Source organism: Sparus aurata, chromosome 24, assembly GCF_900880675.1.
Source record: "Sparus aurata chromosome 24, fSpaAur1.1, whole genome shotgun sequence".
NCBI classification, from domain to species: Eukaryota; Metazoa; Chordata; class Actinopteri; order Spariformes; family Sparidae; genus Sparus; species Sparus aurata.
This window is the reverse complement of record NC_044210.1, coordinates 11,602,174-11,619,081: the sequence shown is the minus strand read 5'-3', so window position 1 is coordinate 11,619,081 and position 16,908 is coordinate 11,602,174. Positions and strand designations below refer to the sequence as shown.

At 41.4% G+C, this 16,908-nt stretch overlaps 2 protein-coding genes across 3 annotated transcripts in view; one reads left to right on the top strand and one right to left on the bottom strand.

Moving 5' to 3' along the window:
• The window catches only part of LOC115576591 (neuronal membrane glycoprotein M6-b-like), a 30,032-nt gene extending 21,645 nt beyond the window's left edge, over positions 1-8,387 (top strand). Inside the window, exons 5-7 of the mRNA XM_030409120.1 lie at positions 1,577-1,650; positions 1,739-1,804; positions 5,069-8,387. Coding sequence (XP_030264980.1) covers positions 1,577-1,650; positions 1,739-1,804; positions 5,069-5,221 — 293 coding nt within the window. The 3' untranslated portion in view covers positions 5,222-8,387. The remainder of the gene's footprint in view (positions 1-1,576; positions 1,651-1,738; positions 1,805-5,068) is intronic.
• LOC115576589 (ras-related protein Rab-9A-like) lies at positions 3,627-14,798 on the bottom strand. 2 transcript variants are annotated; one of them, XM_030409119.1, is made up of 5 exons: positions 14,580-14,783; positions 12,228-12,267; positions 9,648-11,830; positions 4,693-4,879; positions 3,627-3,863 (listed from the first exon to the last, which is right to left on the bottom strand). In XM_030409119.1, exon 3 carries the CDS (start codon positions 11,766-11,768, stop codon positions 11,163-11,165), a length of 606 nt encoding a protein of 201 aa, XP_030264979.1. In that variant the 5' UTR covers positions 11,769-11,830; positions 12,228-12,267; positions 14,580-14,783; the 3' UTR covers positions 3,627-3,863; positions 4,693-4,879; positions 9,648-11,162. The 2 variants fall into 2 exon arrangements, with proteins under 2 accessions (XP_030264979.1, XP_030264978.1); XM_030409118.1 differs by lacking the exon at positions 12,228-12,267 and having other exon boundaries at positions 14,580-14,798.
• Between the last annotated feature and the right edge of the window lie 2,110 nt (positions 14,799-16,908).

The following is a 16,908-nucleotide window of genomic DNA, read 5'->3' as shown; positions in this document are numbered from 1 at the left end:
TTACTATAAGCTACAGGTTATAGCTTTCTAAAGTCATACTCTACCATTCGTATCTCTTGAAAGAGAGATATTAATATTAGCCACTGCCATCTAATCTCATTAAGTCTAAAGTTAGCCATAAGCTACTGGTTAGCTGCTACACAAGTTAGCAAGCTACTGGTCATATGTTTTTTATTGTATTTTATTTTTATTTTACCATCACTACTACTAATACTAGTCATAAATGTTGCTAACATTAGCCTAGCTAGTGGTCATATCTCTCTCTAGTTAGCAAAGTTAGTCTAAATTTAGCTAATGAGCTACTGGCTATCTCTCTCTAAAGTAAGCTAACGTTGGCCATCCTAAGCCACTGCATGGTTGTATCTTTGTGAAATTAATTAACACTAGCGATAAACTACAGACTTTATTTTGTCTAAAGTCAGCAAACATTAGCCACCGTTAGCTACTGTCTCTGAAGTTTGCTAATAGTAATCATCTTAAGCTACAATATCTCTCCGAAGTAAGCTAACATTAGCCATCATAAGCTACTGGTCATATCTCCGTATAGTTAGCTAACATTAGCCACCCAAAAAAACTGGCCATATGTCTCAAGTTTGCTAATATTAACCACTATAAGCTACTGGTTAGCCATAAACTACTGGCCTTATTTTGTCTTAAGTTAGCCAACATTAGCCAGCATAGCTACTGGTCATTATTATAAAGTTACCCAACGTTTGCCACAAGAAGCTCCAAGTTAGTTAACATTAGCCACCATTAGTGACAGTTCGCATAGTGAATACTGGTACCGGTGAATTGAGCACACTTTGTGTAAAAATACACCCAGTATGCAATTAAATTATATGTATTTCCAAAGGCTTACTCTGTCTCTATATACCAGAGTATAAACATCACATATTTATCTCCAGCTCCACTTCACTTAAAATGTTATTTTCTGTACAGGAAGAGATAAAAAAAAAAAAAAAGATACATTTAGATTATTGAGAGCCTGATTGGATCTCTATGAAAATCCACCTTCCAGCAGTAATACTGCGCAGTAACACTCTCCTGAGATTGCATATCTCGTTATCTGTGTGACGGCCTAATGTACAGTATGTGACCCACATTTGAAGGACAGCTGGCCCGCTTGCAAAGTAGGCTGAGGATCACATAATGCTTCATTTGGCTGCGGTACTGTACAACTGCGTATGAAATATTAACCCCAATTACCGGCTGAAATCAAGATATTAGCAGCAGTTCACGAGTTACAGCTGGTGTATGAACGTTAATTGTTTCTGCAAGGCGTTCTGAACTTATTTAAAGTTATGATATTAATGAAAAGGAGGAAAAAGTAAAGAGCCTAGAATAAGCTTATGCCAGCACGTTGTCGATTATGTTTTCTTATAGTTTAATAAATCAAAACAGTGACCCATATTTCTCCTGTAGGAGAGGCTCAGAGGCAGCCGCCCTGTTTCCTTTAATCTTTATCCGAGCCTAATTCATAATGCCTTCAATCAAACAGTCTCGGGGGAGGAAAAAGCTTCTTGTCTCCGATGAGAAAGCGGCGGTCCTGTGATGTTTCATCTCTCTGATCCCGTAGGTATTATTCCCTGGAACGCCACACCGGGAAAAGCTTGCGGAGCCACACTGGGTGAAATCTGCGACACCAGCGAGGTGAGAGGACGCCGACCTGACCTTTTATTCTATTTCATCTTCCTCGCCCTTCCTCCGCTAATTCCCCCTCTCCCTCTTTCATCCGCAGTTCTACCTGTCCTACCACCTCTACATCGTCGCGCTGGCCGGCGCCGGTGCCACCGTCATCGCATTGGTAAGCCGCTCATGATCCCTGCTGGTGATAATGTGCTGCTCAAAATATGCACGTTGCCATGGCGTGCTTATCTGTTGCCGTAGCAACCTCGCCTCTCACGTTCGCCTTTTTTTTTTTTTTTGTCGGTATGTCATCCTATGGGTTGAAATCCAGCCCCTGCAGCCTGCCTCTGCTGCGTGAGCGTGTGTAGAGACGAGGTCAGTGTTTTACTCCGCTGTGGAGGCGGACTGTTCTGTTGTACGTCCAGGGAAACGGAGGTGCTAAAAACAGGCATTAAGCAGCTCTCCAGATGTAATGTTTGGTCAACCCGAAAGCCCTCTCCGAGCTGCGAGGTTCTCCAGCTAATTTATTTGGAAGGTAGAACGAAACACAGAGGAGTACGAGCAAAGTGAAAAGGTTGTTTCAAACTGCGAGCGACATTATGCAACAGCCTTAGAGATACTTCTGCTCATCTGCCCAGTCAATACGGCAGAATGTGCCATCTTACATATATGTGAACATTTCATGTAATTATCTATGGTGAGTACTAACTAATGGAATAACCTGTTGAACACACTGGAAAAAAAGACTTAATAAAGTAAAATACTGATACTGGCACAGCAAGCTGCTGCTGAACTGATGTTTGGGCCGGGCAGCGATCCGATGGAGACACAGACGGACAGACTGACACGGCCTGGACACAAACTGAAGTTCAGGTTCAGCCGCCTGACATCCAGGTAGCTCAGTGTGTTGGAGGACTGTCATGAAGTTCTGAGTTTGTGAGTTTGATCCTCGAGTCAGTCTGAGTTTTAAAAGACAGCTCTTAAAATAAAAGAGTCAAAGGCAGGACATTCAGGTATCTGATGAGCTGGTCTGGAGGTTGTGGGTTTGAGTCCTGACTCTTTATAAAGTAGCTGCTCAGAAGAACGAGTGAAAAACTCTGAGAGACTCTCTTCTCTCTAACCAGGGTTAGAAGTTTTGAGGTCGTGGGTTTGATTCTTGATTGAAATTTGAGGGTTGATGTTCAAAAAAGTGAAATGTGAAACAAACAAAGAACATCCATCAGATCCAGTAACTCAGGGTGATAGAGGCCCGGTCAGCAGCTGTGAGGTTGCGGGTTCAATTCCCATAATAGTCTGGAGGTTGTGGGTTCAAATCCTGGGTAGTTCAGTTGATTTTTAAACCTGACGTCCAAAACAAAGAGTGAAATCCTCTCAGAAGCAGAACCTTATTTCAAAATCATTAGCTCAGGAAGATAAAATGCTGCTTTGAAGACTAAAGGTTGTGAGTTCAAACCTTGACTGGATTTTGAAGGCTGGTGTCCACCTGCCAAGATCCTGACTCTTTATGAAGTCGCTGCTCAGGAGAAAGAGTGAAAACCTCTGAGAGATTCTTTGTCTGTCGCATCCCATTAGCTCAGCAGGGTAAAACCAGGGTTGGAAGTTTTGTGGTCATGGGTTTGAGTCTTGATTGCTTTTCGAGTGTCGAGGTTCAAAAGAGTGAAATGTGAAAGAAACAAAGCGCATCAGTCAGATCCAGTAGCTCAGGCTGATAGAAGCTCGGTCAGCAGTTCTGAGGTTGTGGGTTTGAGTCTTGACTTGGTTTGGGTTTGATTCTTATAAAACTCAGTGACGTTTCAAGTATGGAATGAAAAGCGCCCAGAGAAGTAGTTGAAGTGCTCGGTGGACTGGTAGTGCGGTGGGTCTGTTCCCGGCTTGTAGTCACCACAGAGGTGCTTGCGCAGGTTCGACTCCTGCCTCGTCCTGCCGGAAGCCGAAGGGGGGGGCTGCGTCCCCTCCCCGGGGTTTCTCAGAGATGGAAGCAGGGGGTTATGGGAAAATGAACCATGAGCAACTAGACTTTTATTGAAGTGACACAGTTTTAAAAGATGTTGTGAGTCATCAGAGCAGGATGAAGTCTGAAATTTGCTCATTACATCATGTTTCAATCAATCTTTATTTGTTAGTTTCATAATTGCCAACACGTGTCATCTAATGACACGTTCCAGATTGAGCAGGTCCAAAGCAAACTCCTTGATGACTTCATCTGCAGAGAGAGACATTTCCCTCATGAGCAGCAGCTGTTGACAGAGGAGAGAAGAGACAGGGTCAAGAGTTGTTCTGCTGTGAAGTGGTCAACTTCCAGTAGAGTCGGAGAACAAGACGAAACATGACGTGAATACAACTTTGAAACTTCACCTTATCTGTCAACATCTTGTAGAGCACACATGATACAACACACATCATGTTTAACACCTCAGCAGGTACTAAACACTTGCTGCGATATGTCGACGTTGGATGTGGCAGCTCAGCCCCGTGAACTGATACAAGTGAATGGAGTAATGTAATAAGTTAACACCTCATTTACACATTCACACACACGGATATATTCAGCAGCAACATATGTAACGTTCTCTGATGATTATAAACATTAACTATTGAATATTTAACTGTGATATACTCTATAACAGAACATTATAAAATATGATGGTAAAAAAAAAGTAGCGTTACATACATTGGCAGCTGTAAACACTGATAAAAACATTATAAAAACACATCCTGTGGTTTGGTGCCAACCTGTATGCTGAACATGTACAGAGTAGTTCACGTTTATAATCATCAGAGAACGTTACAGACGTTGTTTTTGGTTCCTCTCTGTTTCCTGAATATATCCGTATGTGTGTGAATGTGTAAATGAGAGGCATTAACTTATAACACTTTGTAGAAGGAGCTTTATAAAGTCCATCCATTGACTTGTATTAGTTCACAGGGATGAGCTGCCACATCCAATATGGCGGCGCCGTATTGCAGCAACGGACCAACCTGCTCAATGAGGCGTCTGACAAGTTACCATAACTACGGTAGCGTCACCCTATAATATCAGTATGAAGACTGTGTACTTTTACCTACTTGTATTGGCCCTCTGAAGCTGGACAGCTGCGTCTGTAGCTCTTACAGCAGGGTCTCTGTACGGTCACTCCATAATCGTAAATCCAATAAGCAGTGTCATCAGTCATCAGTCCACTCTCTGGCGATGAGAGCCGTTACAGTAGCCAAGTTTTATCCAGGCTCTAACTCGTGTGTCCTTCGGGTGTCTCTGTAATGATAGATCCAAACATAAACATACAGTGTCATCTGTGAGTATTTCATCCACTTTTCGATGATAAACATGCAGCTAGCTCGAGGCTAACTGACATGTCGCCCTCCCATAGTGCCTTGCGCAAGATCAGAGGGCAGTAAGACATCATTTCCTCTCCGTAACGTAAATGATTCCGTTTCTCTTCAGATCCACTACCTGATGATTTTGGCGGCCAACTGGGCCTACCTGAGGAGTGCCGTCTCCACGCACGAGTACCAGGACATCAAGACCAAGGACGACCAGGACCTGGAGGCCGAGGCGCGCTCCAAGGAGGGCCAGAACTCCTCCTCCTACTCATAAGGACAAGCGATCCTGTCCAGCCACCACCCATCTTCCTCTCCACACCTCAGCCCCCCCAACCCTGCAACACCCCTTCCCCCCCTCTGTTAAAAACAAAAACCACCTCGGTCATGTTTGAAAGTCCTCCAACCTCCTGATTCTCCATCCTCTTCCCTTCCACGATGTTGATTAAGAGCTGTGGGCTCACACCCGAGGGGAAGAGAATAGCGGATCAGGAGCGGCGGCAGGCCCAGACGGAGGCAGACGCTTCAGAACGGGAGAGCTCGTCCCCGCCAGGGTCGAGCTCAGGTACGATACATCAGTTCAGAAGCTTCTCCTCCCCCGTGCTTTTGGGCGGCGGCTCGTGAACGTGGTCCGGCTGTGATGGCCTCGCGCCCTGAGCTAGTACAGCCTCGCAACACACCACAACTCCTAACAGCCTAAAAGAAACATTGTTCACTGTCTGCTTCAGCCACAGGGAAGCCAGGCAGCGACCAACTTCCTCTGTTTTTTGGTGTTTTATATGCATATATATATGAATATGAATATATTGTGCGAATGTGTGCGAATGTTGTTGTTTTTTTTAATACTCTCTGAAAAGTATGCCAGGTACTATTATGATCTTTCTTCTTCTTTCTTTATGTTTTTTGCGCTCATGGGTTTTTTTTTTCTTTCCTTTACTTTCTTCTCCATCTGAGACTTTTTATCGCTAATGCTCGATACGTTGTTGCACTACTACGAAACATAAAAAACTGAGGGAGAATGAAAAACTTCCCTTGAAAAACACATAGCTCCCCATCCCCCCCTTTCTTATGATATACCTAAAAGACTCAACTCATGTGGTATCTCAAGGATTTTTGTGCATTTACATGATCAGAGTTTATTTATCCGCCAAGGTATTAACCGTTCATTTCAGACCAGAGGTGTAGCAAACCTAAACCCAAAGGAGTAGCTTTGGGAAATACGCATTTGCTTTCTTATCAAGGGGTTAGATGAGAAGATTGAAAGATATAAAGCTACAGCCAGCTAGCTTACGTTAGCATAAACACAGGAAATGGGTAGAAAGCTAGCTAAGTAACAAAATTAAGCTAGGAGCACCTCTAAAGCTCACAGATCAACACTTGATATTTTGTTTGCCTAATCTGTATGAAAACTGATGCATTCACTTTCTCAAATTCACTTAGATGAGAAGATTGATACCAATTCCGTGTTCGTACGGTAAATATCACGCTAGCAGCCAGTTAGCTTAGCTTAGCTTAGAGAGAAAACAGCTAGCATGGCTGTGTTAAAATGAAAAAAAATACTGCCACCCAGGTTTATCAATTAATATTGGATATCTTGTTTGTTTGATTTATGCAAAAACCAAAGTGTAAAAACAAACAAGCTGATGTTTCAAGTGAAGTATACAGACCAGACTGTTCCTTGGCTAGCGTACTGACTTGCTAACGGCTTAGCTAACCATAACCTCCGCATTAAAACCACAGATTGTTGATTCTACACTTTGGTTTTTGTTTGAATTAACAAACATTTCATATAGATTGATGAGCCTTTTTCATTTGGACAAAGCTAAGCTAGCTGTTTTCTCGCTTTTTAGCTTTTAAGCTAACCAGACGCTGCCGTTAGCTTAATATTTAACGTACGTATGCAAAAGCGGTATGAAAGTTCTCATCTCGACTCTCAGCAAGAAGGTGAATAAGCGTATTTCCCAAAGATTATTCCTTTTTAGACTTTTTACAGTTTTTGCTACACTCATCACCAGCGGCAGCAGAAATCAAAGATGAATCAGTCAAGAAAAAAGACACACACACACCTCAGGTATCAAACCAAATCTGATTTCAGCCAGTTGTGTTCTTTTTCCAGAGCTTCACCATCGAAACACACGATCCCTCACCGGACTGGTACGCTGTCCTGTGTGACTTCTACAGTAAAAACCAGTTCTGTCATTTTCTAAAACTCCTTTTTCTGAATGAAGTTCACCTGTAAATAGCCGAATCACCCTAAAAAGATCTCGATTCACACGTCTCCCCCTCCAGAAAGCGAGGGAGAACACAGTCAGTGTTTTTTGCCATGCTCTTCTATTCTTCTTTTTTTTTCCACAGATATATGTAAATGTACCCTTTGAGATATGTGTTTAGCACTCAAAATACTAGTTCTGCATTTGATATAATAACTGTAATGTAACATCTTAAATGATATGTCGTGAGAGGGATACAGTGATATGATATGATGGATTGAGGTGCTTGTGACGTATACATTTAAAAATGTGAAGAAAAAAATAACACAGAAATTGATTTTTTTTTTATGTTTTATCAGTTTTAGGCAGCTGGGTTCTTCTTGTGATTCAGTAATTATGATTTTATTGAACTCGTTTGTGCTTATTTTTTTTGTTTTGTTTTGTTTTGGACGGCCAGCCAAGCGAAGCGACTCGTCAACGGGGTCGCTGACCTTTTTTCTTTTTCGTTTTTCTTTTTCGACGTCATGCCTCTCACGTGAGCCACAGAGACTGTTTTGGATGTTTACACTCTGAATATAACAAAAAAAAAAAAAAACAAAGTCAGGAATTTTCATACATTAATTTTATAATCAGATATTCTTTAATAATCATGAACTATATTCTATATTGATCATCACCGGTTAGTTTACCCTTAAACGAAAGAAGAAAAAAAAAAGAGAAAAAACACTGAAGAAGACACATTTTTGAAACTTCGATGAGATGAAGCATGTCAGTATCGTCCATGTGTGCAGCTGTCTATTCTGTATAAAAAAGGACTATATTGCCATGTGTGTTATGTTTGATAAATATACGTGCTTTGCCAGCAGGTTGATGTAAAAGGCAAAACTTCAATTTCCTATAAGACGATGCGTGTCAGGGTGTTGTTGTTTCCTCGTTATTTGCATGAAGGAGACATGACTGTGTCTTTACAGTTTTTCAGGTGATGTGTAGTCAAATGTACTGACAACTATGGTAGGCGGTGTTTGCCCCCCCTCCTCCTCCACCACACTCCCCCCTCCCCTCCCCCTCCCCCTCTTTTCTAAAGAAAACTCCATTGTACTTTGATGGCATTGTAGTCCCTGTAGGTGTTTCATTATGGTTTTATTTTTTAAGTTGGAAATAGTTCTATGACTCCTATATAGTGATGATTTTTGTAACCTTCTCTAGTAAAACCGATATTTTTTATTATCGTGACACCGTTGTCCCCCCGTCTCGTTCTTGTGTTTCCGCCTGAAGTGATTTTAAATATTCGCTTTTCTTCGTTGCAACAAAAACATCAAGTTCAGCGAATCACCGGGGTAACCGCTAACTGCTGCTGATAGTAGCTGCCTTGGCTAGTTAGCTCAACAGGCTGGGGCTAGCTGGTTAGCATGCTAATACATAAACATCATAACGGCCATTTATTCACACTCTGTTGGTAAGTGTAATGATTTTAATGATTTCAACTAACATTCTCACGCATTGCCCCTTTAAGGTAACAAATTAAAGTGATGAAATAAGAGTATTACTTTAGAGCTGGAACTATAGATGATTTTCTTTTGTATTATACAATTGTTTGGTCTATAAAACATAAAGAAAAGTGCAACAAAATGTCCAAAACCCAAAGATATTTAATGTAACATAGGGAAAATCACCAAGTTCCTTATAAAACATTGAACATTTGTTGGCGTCTTTGCCTCAAAAATGGACTTTTAACATTTGAAAGCAAACTTTTACTTAAGATCTGCATGTCAGATATGAAGCTACAGCCAGCAGCCGGCTAGCTAAGCTTAGCACGAAGACAGGAAACAGGTAAATAACTTGCTAAATTCATCTTTGTCCTTGTCTTCAAGCCTTTAAAGTGATTTTAAGGTTACAAATACATTAAAAATCAAAGCGATAATAGCTTTAAAACAGGAACTGCAGATTATTTCCTTGTATTATTTTGGTTTTGTTTATAAAACGTTATGAAATGGTGAAAAATATAAGCTTTCCATGAAGCCAAGAAGTTTATTTTGTTCAACAAAATGTCTAAAACACAAAGATGCGCAATTAACTGAACGTCACACAGGAAAATCCAAAGTTTCTTTAATGCAAGTTTTTCTTCAGAAACGTAACAATTTAGAATTAATTTTGTCAATCAGGCGTTAACCAGTGAATCATTTCAGCTCTGACTGCTCGCTGCAGTGTCGCCCACAAAATGAATAAATCAATTTATTTAACCCACAGACCTGCCACACTTTATTATAACCCTAGTTTAATTATAAAAAAGCAGCATGTGTTCTACCTACAGGTGTTGCTAATTGACCAATTACCTGCTGCCTCCTGTTTCACCACAACACAGCAGACTTTTAATGGATAAATGTGAGAACAGTTGTCAGTTAGTTGCCAGGTGACTATTGATGTTATCTGTATGAAAATCTGACCTTAAAAAAAAAAGAGAAAGAAATGAGGATGTGGTGTTGAAATACTCACAGTGCCTCTACACATCCATGATGCTCCCACACAGGTGAGCGCACTCTACCTGCTCTGAGCTGTGTGGGCAGGACTCCAGTTGATTGGCAGCTCTCTCATTCTATCATCAATGTGTTTGCTCAATTTTAATCTACATTATTTCTATCGTGTGGGAGTGATGCTACATGATGGAAAGAGACAATGTTATTTTAAACTGGGCGTTTATCTCTTTTATCTTTTAATATGTGGTGCAGCCTTGTGGCCAAACAGGGTACTGCACCTCAAATTAAAGAAATTACACAAAACACAAGATTTTTCTCCAGTTTCATTGATGGCTGCTTTTTTATTTCAAGTGTAAAAAAAAAAAAAAGTGGGAGTCATTTACCTCAATGAAGGCAGTGCTGATGAAGATGATACAGTCTGCAGTGTAATTAGAGTCATTTAAATCTTACAAACAGTTTAAGATACATAGCAGCTCCAGCTAGAAGCAACCGTTCCTTCATTAGAAACACTTAATTCCGTCATGGCGTCATTTGTTTTACCATCTTTCAAATCAACAACATTTCTTACACCTCTGGTTTTCACTCTGACAGAACAGAAAGTATCTGAAAAATGATTTATTAACTACTAATTCTAGTTAAACGTGTGATAAACCCTCTGAATCTGGAGCGAGTAAGTACAAATCATTCTTTTTCTGACCAGAGAGACGGTGGGATTGGTTTAATTTAGAGCTCCTGTATATAATTTAATTGATCACATAGTTTCTTTTATGCAGTATGTCAACCGTAAGAAAGTATTCTGAGGTCCTGAACCTATAATAACAAAAACAATGACGTGTTTTATGCAGCTAAAATCACAGCAATTAACTTGAACTTGAAACACAATTGTTGTGTGTTTATTAAAATCAACTTTGGGTGTGTGAACAGGTTCCAGTGTGTTGATGGAGGGAGGGGGTTACCGGGACAGTCGGCACTGAATCACACTTCCACTGCAAACACGCCTGTGCAGAAACAAAAAAAAAATCTCTGCACTTCTCTTTTTGTGGGCTAAAAACTTGTAGCCACAGCTGCTTCAGTGACGTCAGAGCTGTTGTTTCAATACTGACAGTTACGAAGAACGTGTGTTTAGGGAACTGTAACTGTTTCAGGCTTTTATCACAGAAATCCTCCCTAAAGACCTTTAAATGTCATGTTACATCCACCTCAAATACATCTGAAGTGCATCTTTGACCACATGCATTTCTATAAAACCTGCAGAGAGCACAATGCATCAAGGATTTAATGTATTAACTGTCCATTGTATGAATAAATAACCATACAAAGAGTCTGGATTGGAGTTGAGAAATACAGCGTGTACAGTTTGTGTCCCTTCTGCAGTAAGAATGCTAAATATTGGCACAAAAATGTCCATTTTGGTCTGAAAACTGGCTGTCAGGAGTTTATCTGAGGGCATCACACCGACAACTTCCTCTTTGTCAGAGTCACCAGTCAGACAGCCGAAGCGTCACATGAGCTCGTGCTGGGAGTCACACTGCGCTCAGCAGCAGGTGGGGTCAGGGGGACTCTTCTTCTGCAGGTCCACTGTGTTGGTGTGGATCAGGTGATCTGCTCTGTCGTCCAACGCCAGAATCCGTCGGACCGCCTCCTCAAAGGCTGACGCTACGTTCGTAGCATCCTTGGCGCTCGTCTCAAAGTACGGGTGGCCGCCGTTCTCGCGGCACCACTGTCGAACATCCTCCCCCGACACCTGCCGCTCGGGCACATCCAGTTTGTTGCCCAGCACCACGAAGGGGAAGTTGTCGGGGTCCTTTACGTCAGCGTAGTACGTGAACTCCTTCTTCCAGTTGTTCAGGTTGAGGAAGCTCTGTCCGTCGTCCAGGCTGAAGGTGAGCAGGCAGCAGTCGGAGCCGCGGTAGAACGGCGTGCGGAGGCTGCGGAAGCGCTCCTGACCCGCCGTGTCCCAGATCTGCAGGGTGACGTGGTGGCCGTCCACCTCCAGCTCCTTGTTGAGGAACTCCACGCCGATGGTGTGGAAGAGGTGCGAGTCGAACTTGTTGGTGACGTAGCGGTTCATGAGCGACGACTTGCCGACGCCGCCATCGCCCAAGAGGATCACCTTCAGGAGGGCGGATTTGGGCATCATGGCTGCAGGAAGGCGGCTCGGGCTGATGTTTGGAGACAGCAGCAGTGGAGGAAGAGTTTCACCTGAGGAACACAACACTTTAACTTACAGTCACACTGTAAAGTCAAGATCCATTTAGTTCAGAAATGACTTTATTGGTTTTCTACCTTTGTCCTTACAGATAAGCTTATCAAGATAAGACCAAGCTGCTTCTCAACCACTTTCACTTCCTGTCAGCAGCTGTTTACATGTTCCCTCACACTCGGTCGGAGAGGACAACTTATAAAAGTCAGTCAGCTAGCTAATCCTATTAACCATCCGCAGCCCACTCATTATATTTAGCGGCTAATGACCTTCCTACACTGTGTGTAATATGTTCTGCATGAAATGATTTGTGCTGTGCGTCACGTGGTCGCTGATCACAGGACCACAAGTGGCAATTCAACATGGTCAACAACAGAGAGAAGGTTTTAAACTCACTGTGTTATGAGCGGCAGATGAATGTCATGTTGTCAACAATCTGTAAGAAAGAGAGAATTTAACGTCACAGATCAGCGAGTGTCCGAAGGAGTTCGCCCACTCGGGCTCAGCTGCTGAGGATTTAAGCGCAAATTTAATCACGTACCACACACTCGCATACTTAGCATACCAGTTTAAGCTAAGTGGCCGTCATTCCTCCTACATACCAGAACAAATCTCTGAGATTTAAAATATCTTAACAAGAGGGGGTTTAAAACCGGAGACGAGGCGGAGCTTTGTGACGCGAAAAAGATCAGCTCATCCATCACTGAACACTCGCTGTCACAGGATCAACGTTTGCCTGAACCAACATCTTTATATTGAGAATAAAAAAATCCTTGAAATGTGTTTTCGCTTTTGCAGCAGACGGTCGATCAGTCGTTTGGTCACTGAATTGTCAAAGTGGTGAAAAGTTTGATCAGCTTGATGTCTTGTTTTGTCCACAACCCAAAGATTTTCAGTTTACTGCTGCCATTAGCTAGTTAGCTAGTTAGCTTAGTTAGCGGTGCAGGTAGCAGTCTGGGCAGGAAGCTGGAACAGTGGCTTTGGACGGAGATGTTCCGAAGCTAGCTGGCTAACTTCTGCTACAAGGCCATCATAATGTCCAAACTGCTAATCATTCACATACTGTTGTTAATTTTTGCATTTTTTTTGCGCAAATCTGTACATATTGAACCTTTAATAGCTAACAACTAATTGATTAATTGTTGCAGCCCTAGTGTATAACACAAGGCAGAAAGAATCTTGATGAAGTATTCTTTTAAATCCATTTAATTTGTTTGTTTGTTTCCAAATCAAAATTCCAGTTTTATTTTAAAAATCAAACTTAGTGTCACTATTTTGTTTTGAAGGGTCGTAAAGGGCACTTAACAGTTCTGAAAGTTTGTTTTCTGTTGTTCAGAATTGATCGATTTTCCCGTAAGATGTCAGAAAGATTAAAAAATAGCCATTTCAATGTCCCACAGTTTAAGCTGATGTAATGAAATGTTTTATCTTATCTGACCAACAGCACAAAACCTCCAAAATATTAAGTTTACTAGTATGTCAAAGACACTATAAGCCGATCTGCCAGTCTGCAGCCAATTACGACCCAACTGGCCATATCCACTGCTTGTTAAGGAAGGTTAGGCTCCTGTAGATAGTTTAAACAGATGAATGAAGTGCTGTCGGCTCAGGCTGAAGGGCTGATGGCTCCGTCACGTGAACTGGCAGCAATAAGCATTTTCAGCCCAGAGGACACAAAACTGGGTAAATGCTGTCTTTGTCCTGGTGACCTTTAAGCAGACTGCAGCGCTGCTCACTCCTGTCAGGTCTTTCAGGGAAAATATTAACTTTTTTTTTAAAACAGTGGCAAAGAAACAGAGGCAGGGATGAATGGCCACACACACACACACACACACACACTCACAAGTCATGTGAATGCTACTATTTCAAGAGAGAGCTGCTCTGTGGATCATTTGTAATCGGTGCATGCTTCCTACAAACACGTGATCTGAATACAACCTACAAAATATAATACTGCCAGTCATGTTTAAGAGCTAATATGCAAAATCAAATCAGAGAAAAGAGAGCTAAGAGTGAGCCAATAACGGACTTCATTTAAATAAATGAGGTTTTAAGCATTAACAACATGATACAGCCGCTGTCAGGTGTAACAGCAACCAGAAACAACATTTTATAGTTCATAGTGATCTTAGCAAACATTCGGCTACACATACAATACATATTTAGAGTTTAAAATGATAATAACTGCGTTTTTTGGAGTACAACATCATATTTCTACAGTGTCTAGCTAGCGACCGCTCGTTGGGTCAATTTTCGGACACGCAGCCCAACCCCGTGTTTTTCCCCCTTATTCTTCTTTACCAACTCTTCAACCGTCATTCAACACTGTTATTCATAATATTAAGATGTACTAAAGAGCCTGACATGGTGGTACAACACACACAAGACAATATAAGTAGCTAACAGTGACTGTAGTTGCTCGAACAAACCCAGCAGGTTCGCCTGACTCATTTATAGTTAGCTAGCATAAAATCAACGTGGAAACAATAAACACCTTAATCACCTCAAAATTAGCATACACTTGAATTAACATGCTTGAATTGTGCGTTCGGCTTCCTTGTGTTTAGCTGGCGTATATATGTAGACGAATATACTTAAAGAATCAAAGCTGATGCGGGTTTGTCCGATAATGGAAGCCTTAACATAAACTTTAGCTGTCCGATAATGGACACACACCCACGACTCTTCTTAAAACGACAAAGTGAGAATTTACTTCAGTTCAGATTTTGCCGTCGCAGCAGCTGTTACCTGTCGGTGTGGAGGTGACAGCGGTGAGGTTCCCCTGGTTCATCCCGGCAGGGTGCTGCTGTCAGCCGGTGACATGGCGCTCCGGTGTCCCCGCTGCTCTCTGGCCCCGCAGCCGCTGATGACGCTCATATGACCCGCGAGTCACGCCTCCTCCCATCATGCGCTCCTGGATGCTGTCAGCGCTCCTCATTTATTCATCCTACTGTCAGTTTATTGGGAACAATCGTCTCTGTGTTCGTCCCGCTGCACATGAACATGATCCATTTTATAATATGTGAAATATTGAATTTACATTAGGAAAGTCCCAAACATGTGGGATCATCCAACCAAGGACAACTCATGATTATGGTATAGAAATGTGAAATTATGAGATAAAAGTCATAATCATTAGATTAAAGGTCAAACTTATAAAAGAAAAAAGTCATACTGATGGTAGAGACAGTCTGAAACATGAGATAAACGTCATAATTATTAGGTTAAAGGTCAAAATTGGTAAAGAAAAAGTCATAATTATAGTAAAGAAAGTTGAAATGATGAGATAGAAAAGTCATATTTATGAGATACAAATAAATCATGATAGAAAAAAATCATAATCATGAGATAAAAAGAACAAATCATGAAACAAATAGTCAGAATTATGAGATAAAAGTCAGAATTATTAGATGGAAGGTCAAAATTGTGAAAGAAAAATTGGCGACTATGGTATGGAAAGTTGAAATTATGAGACAAAAGTCATAATTATTAGATTTAAAGTCAAAATTGTGAAAGAAAAAGTCATTGTAATGAGATGAAAAGAACAAATCATGAAAGAAAAAGTCATAATTATGGTAAAGAAAGTCAAAATAATGAGATTAAAATAACTTAAGAAAGAAAAAGTCACAGTTATGGGAAAGAAAGTCCAGATTGTGAGATAAAACTCAGAATTATAAGACTGAAAGTCAAAAGTGTAAAAAAAAAAATTGATAACTGGTATGGAAAGTTGAAATTCTGAGATAAAAGTCAGAATTATTTGATCAAAGGTCAAAAATGTAAAAGAAAAAGTTATAATTATGGCACAGAAAGTCCAAATTATGAGTTAAAAACTCAAAATTATGAAAGAAGAGGTCGTAAGTATGAGATAAAAGTCATTTATATGGGATAAAAAGTCAAATATTATTAGATAAAAAGCTGAAACTACGCGATTAAAAGCCATTATTATGATATTAAGTCTAAAGTATGACAGAAAAACTCACTGTGAGGACGCCCTGAATGAAAAGAGCTGACAACCTGCAAATACTGCCACATCGTACACAGTGTGTTGGTGCACTGAACACATTGTTGGCAGCAGAGCATCAATTTGTCAGGCCGAGATAAGACGAGGAGCATCTGAGAGGAGACACAACACAGAGAGCAGACACGGAGCTGCCACACTCGTACTGTATCTGACGGGGATGATGTCACAGCTCCGTATCTGAGTCGGCATGACGATGGGGGGTGTTCGTTACAGGGGATTTTATCTCTGGACCTCCCTGAGTTTTAAAAACCATCTGAGTGTGCTGCAGAGAGCAGAAATATGTCAAACCAGGAAATGCAAACAGAAATGAAGAACAAAAGTCAGCTTTGTGAAAGAAAAACCAATAAAATGCACATTTCCGTTCAGAAATAAACCAGTTGTGTAGAAAATATGAGTTTTCCGGTCACATTAATGAGTCAGGAACATGTGAAATGAAAGCAGAAGTTCATCTCTTGCACCAGAGCGACTGACGTGCAAACAAAACACTTCAGTCCTTCAGCGTCCGCTCGAAGAAACCACACATCAAATCAAAGTGAGCAATTTCAGCAGTTGTGTCTGAACCTTCATGTGATGTCACGGCGACGCCTGACTGAGAAACTGTGCCACGTCGACTGAGCGAGGCACCATGGGATACCCACGCCTGAGGCCGCTCGGGAGGCCAGATTACTGACTCACATGCTCGCCGTTTTCTAAGGTCACATGTCTCGTCCACTGGAGGAGCCCCCCGGAGCCAGATGAAAGGGATATTATAATGTAGCGAGGGGTTTTTATTCGTTATTCTCTAGACTGACAATGAGTGCAGCAGCTAATTATTCATCAGGGAGGTCAAAAGTGAGGCTGCAGGGGTTTTTACTTTATTCCCCTGAGCTGATGAAAGACAAAGGAGGCAGGATGAGAAGTTAAATCAGCTGACGGTAAGTATAGACTGAGTGAACGAGGCAGGAAGTGACTCAGCGGGATGATGAAGTTCTCCAGTTAACGGGCAGTGACTCGGCTGTTTCTCAGCTGATCACGCAGTCTGAGATTTAAGTTACACTCAGTTTAAAAAAGTGAATC

Bases quoted from the DNA above. Each gene is read 5' to 3' on its own strand.
- LOC115576589 (XM_030409118.1), bottom strand. From the start codon at position 14,622: ATGAACCAGGGGAACCTCACCGCTGTCACCTCCACACCGACAG. The intron at 11,831-14,579 runs GTAACAGCTGCT...TGTGTTCCTCAG, and splicing joins TGTCACCTCCACACCGACAG to GTGAAACTCTTCCTCCACTG.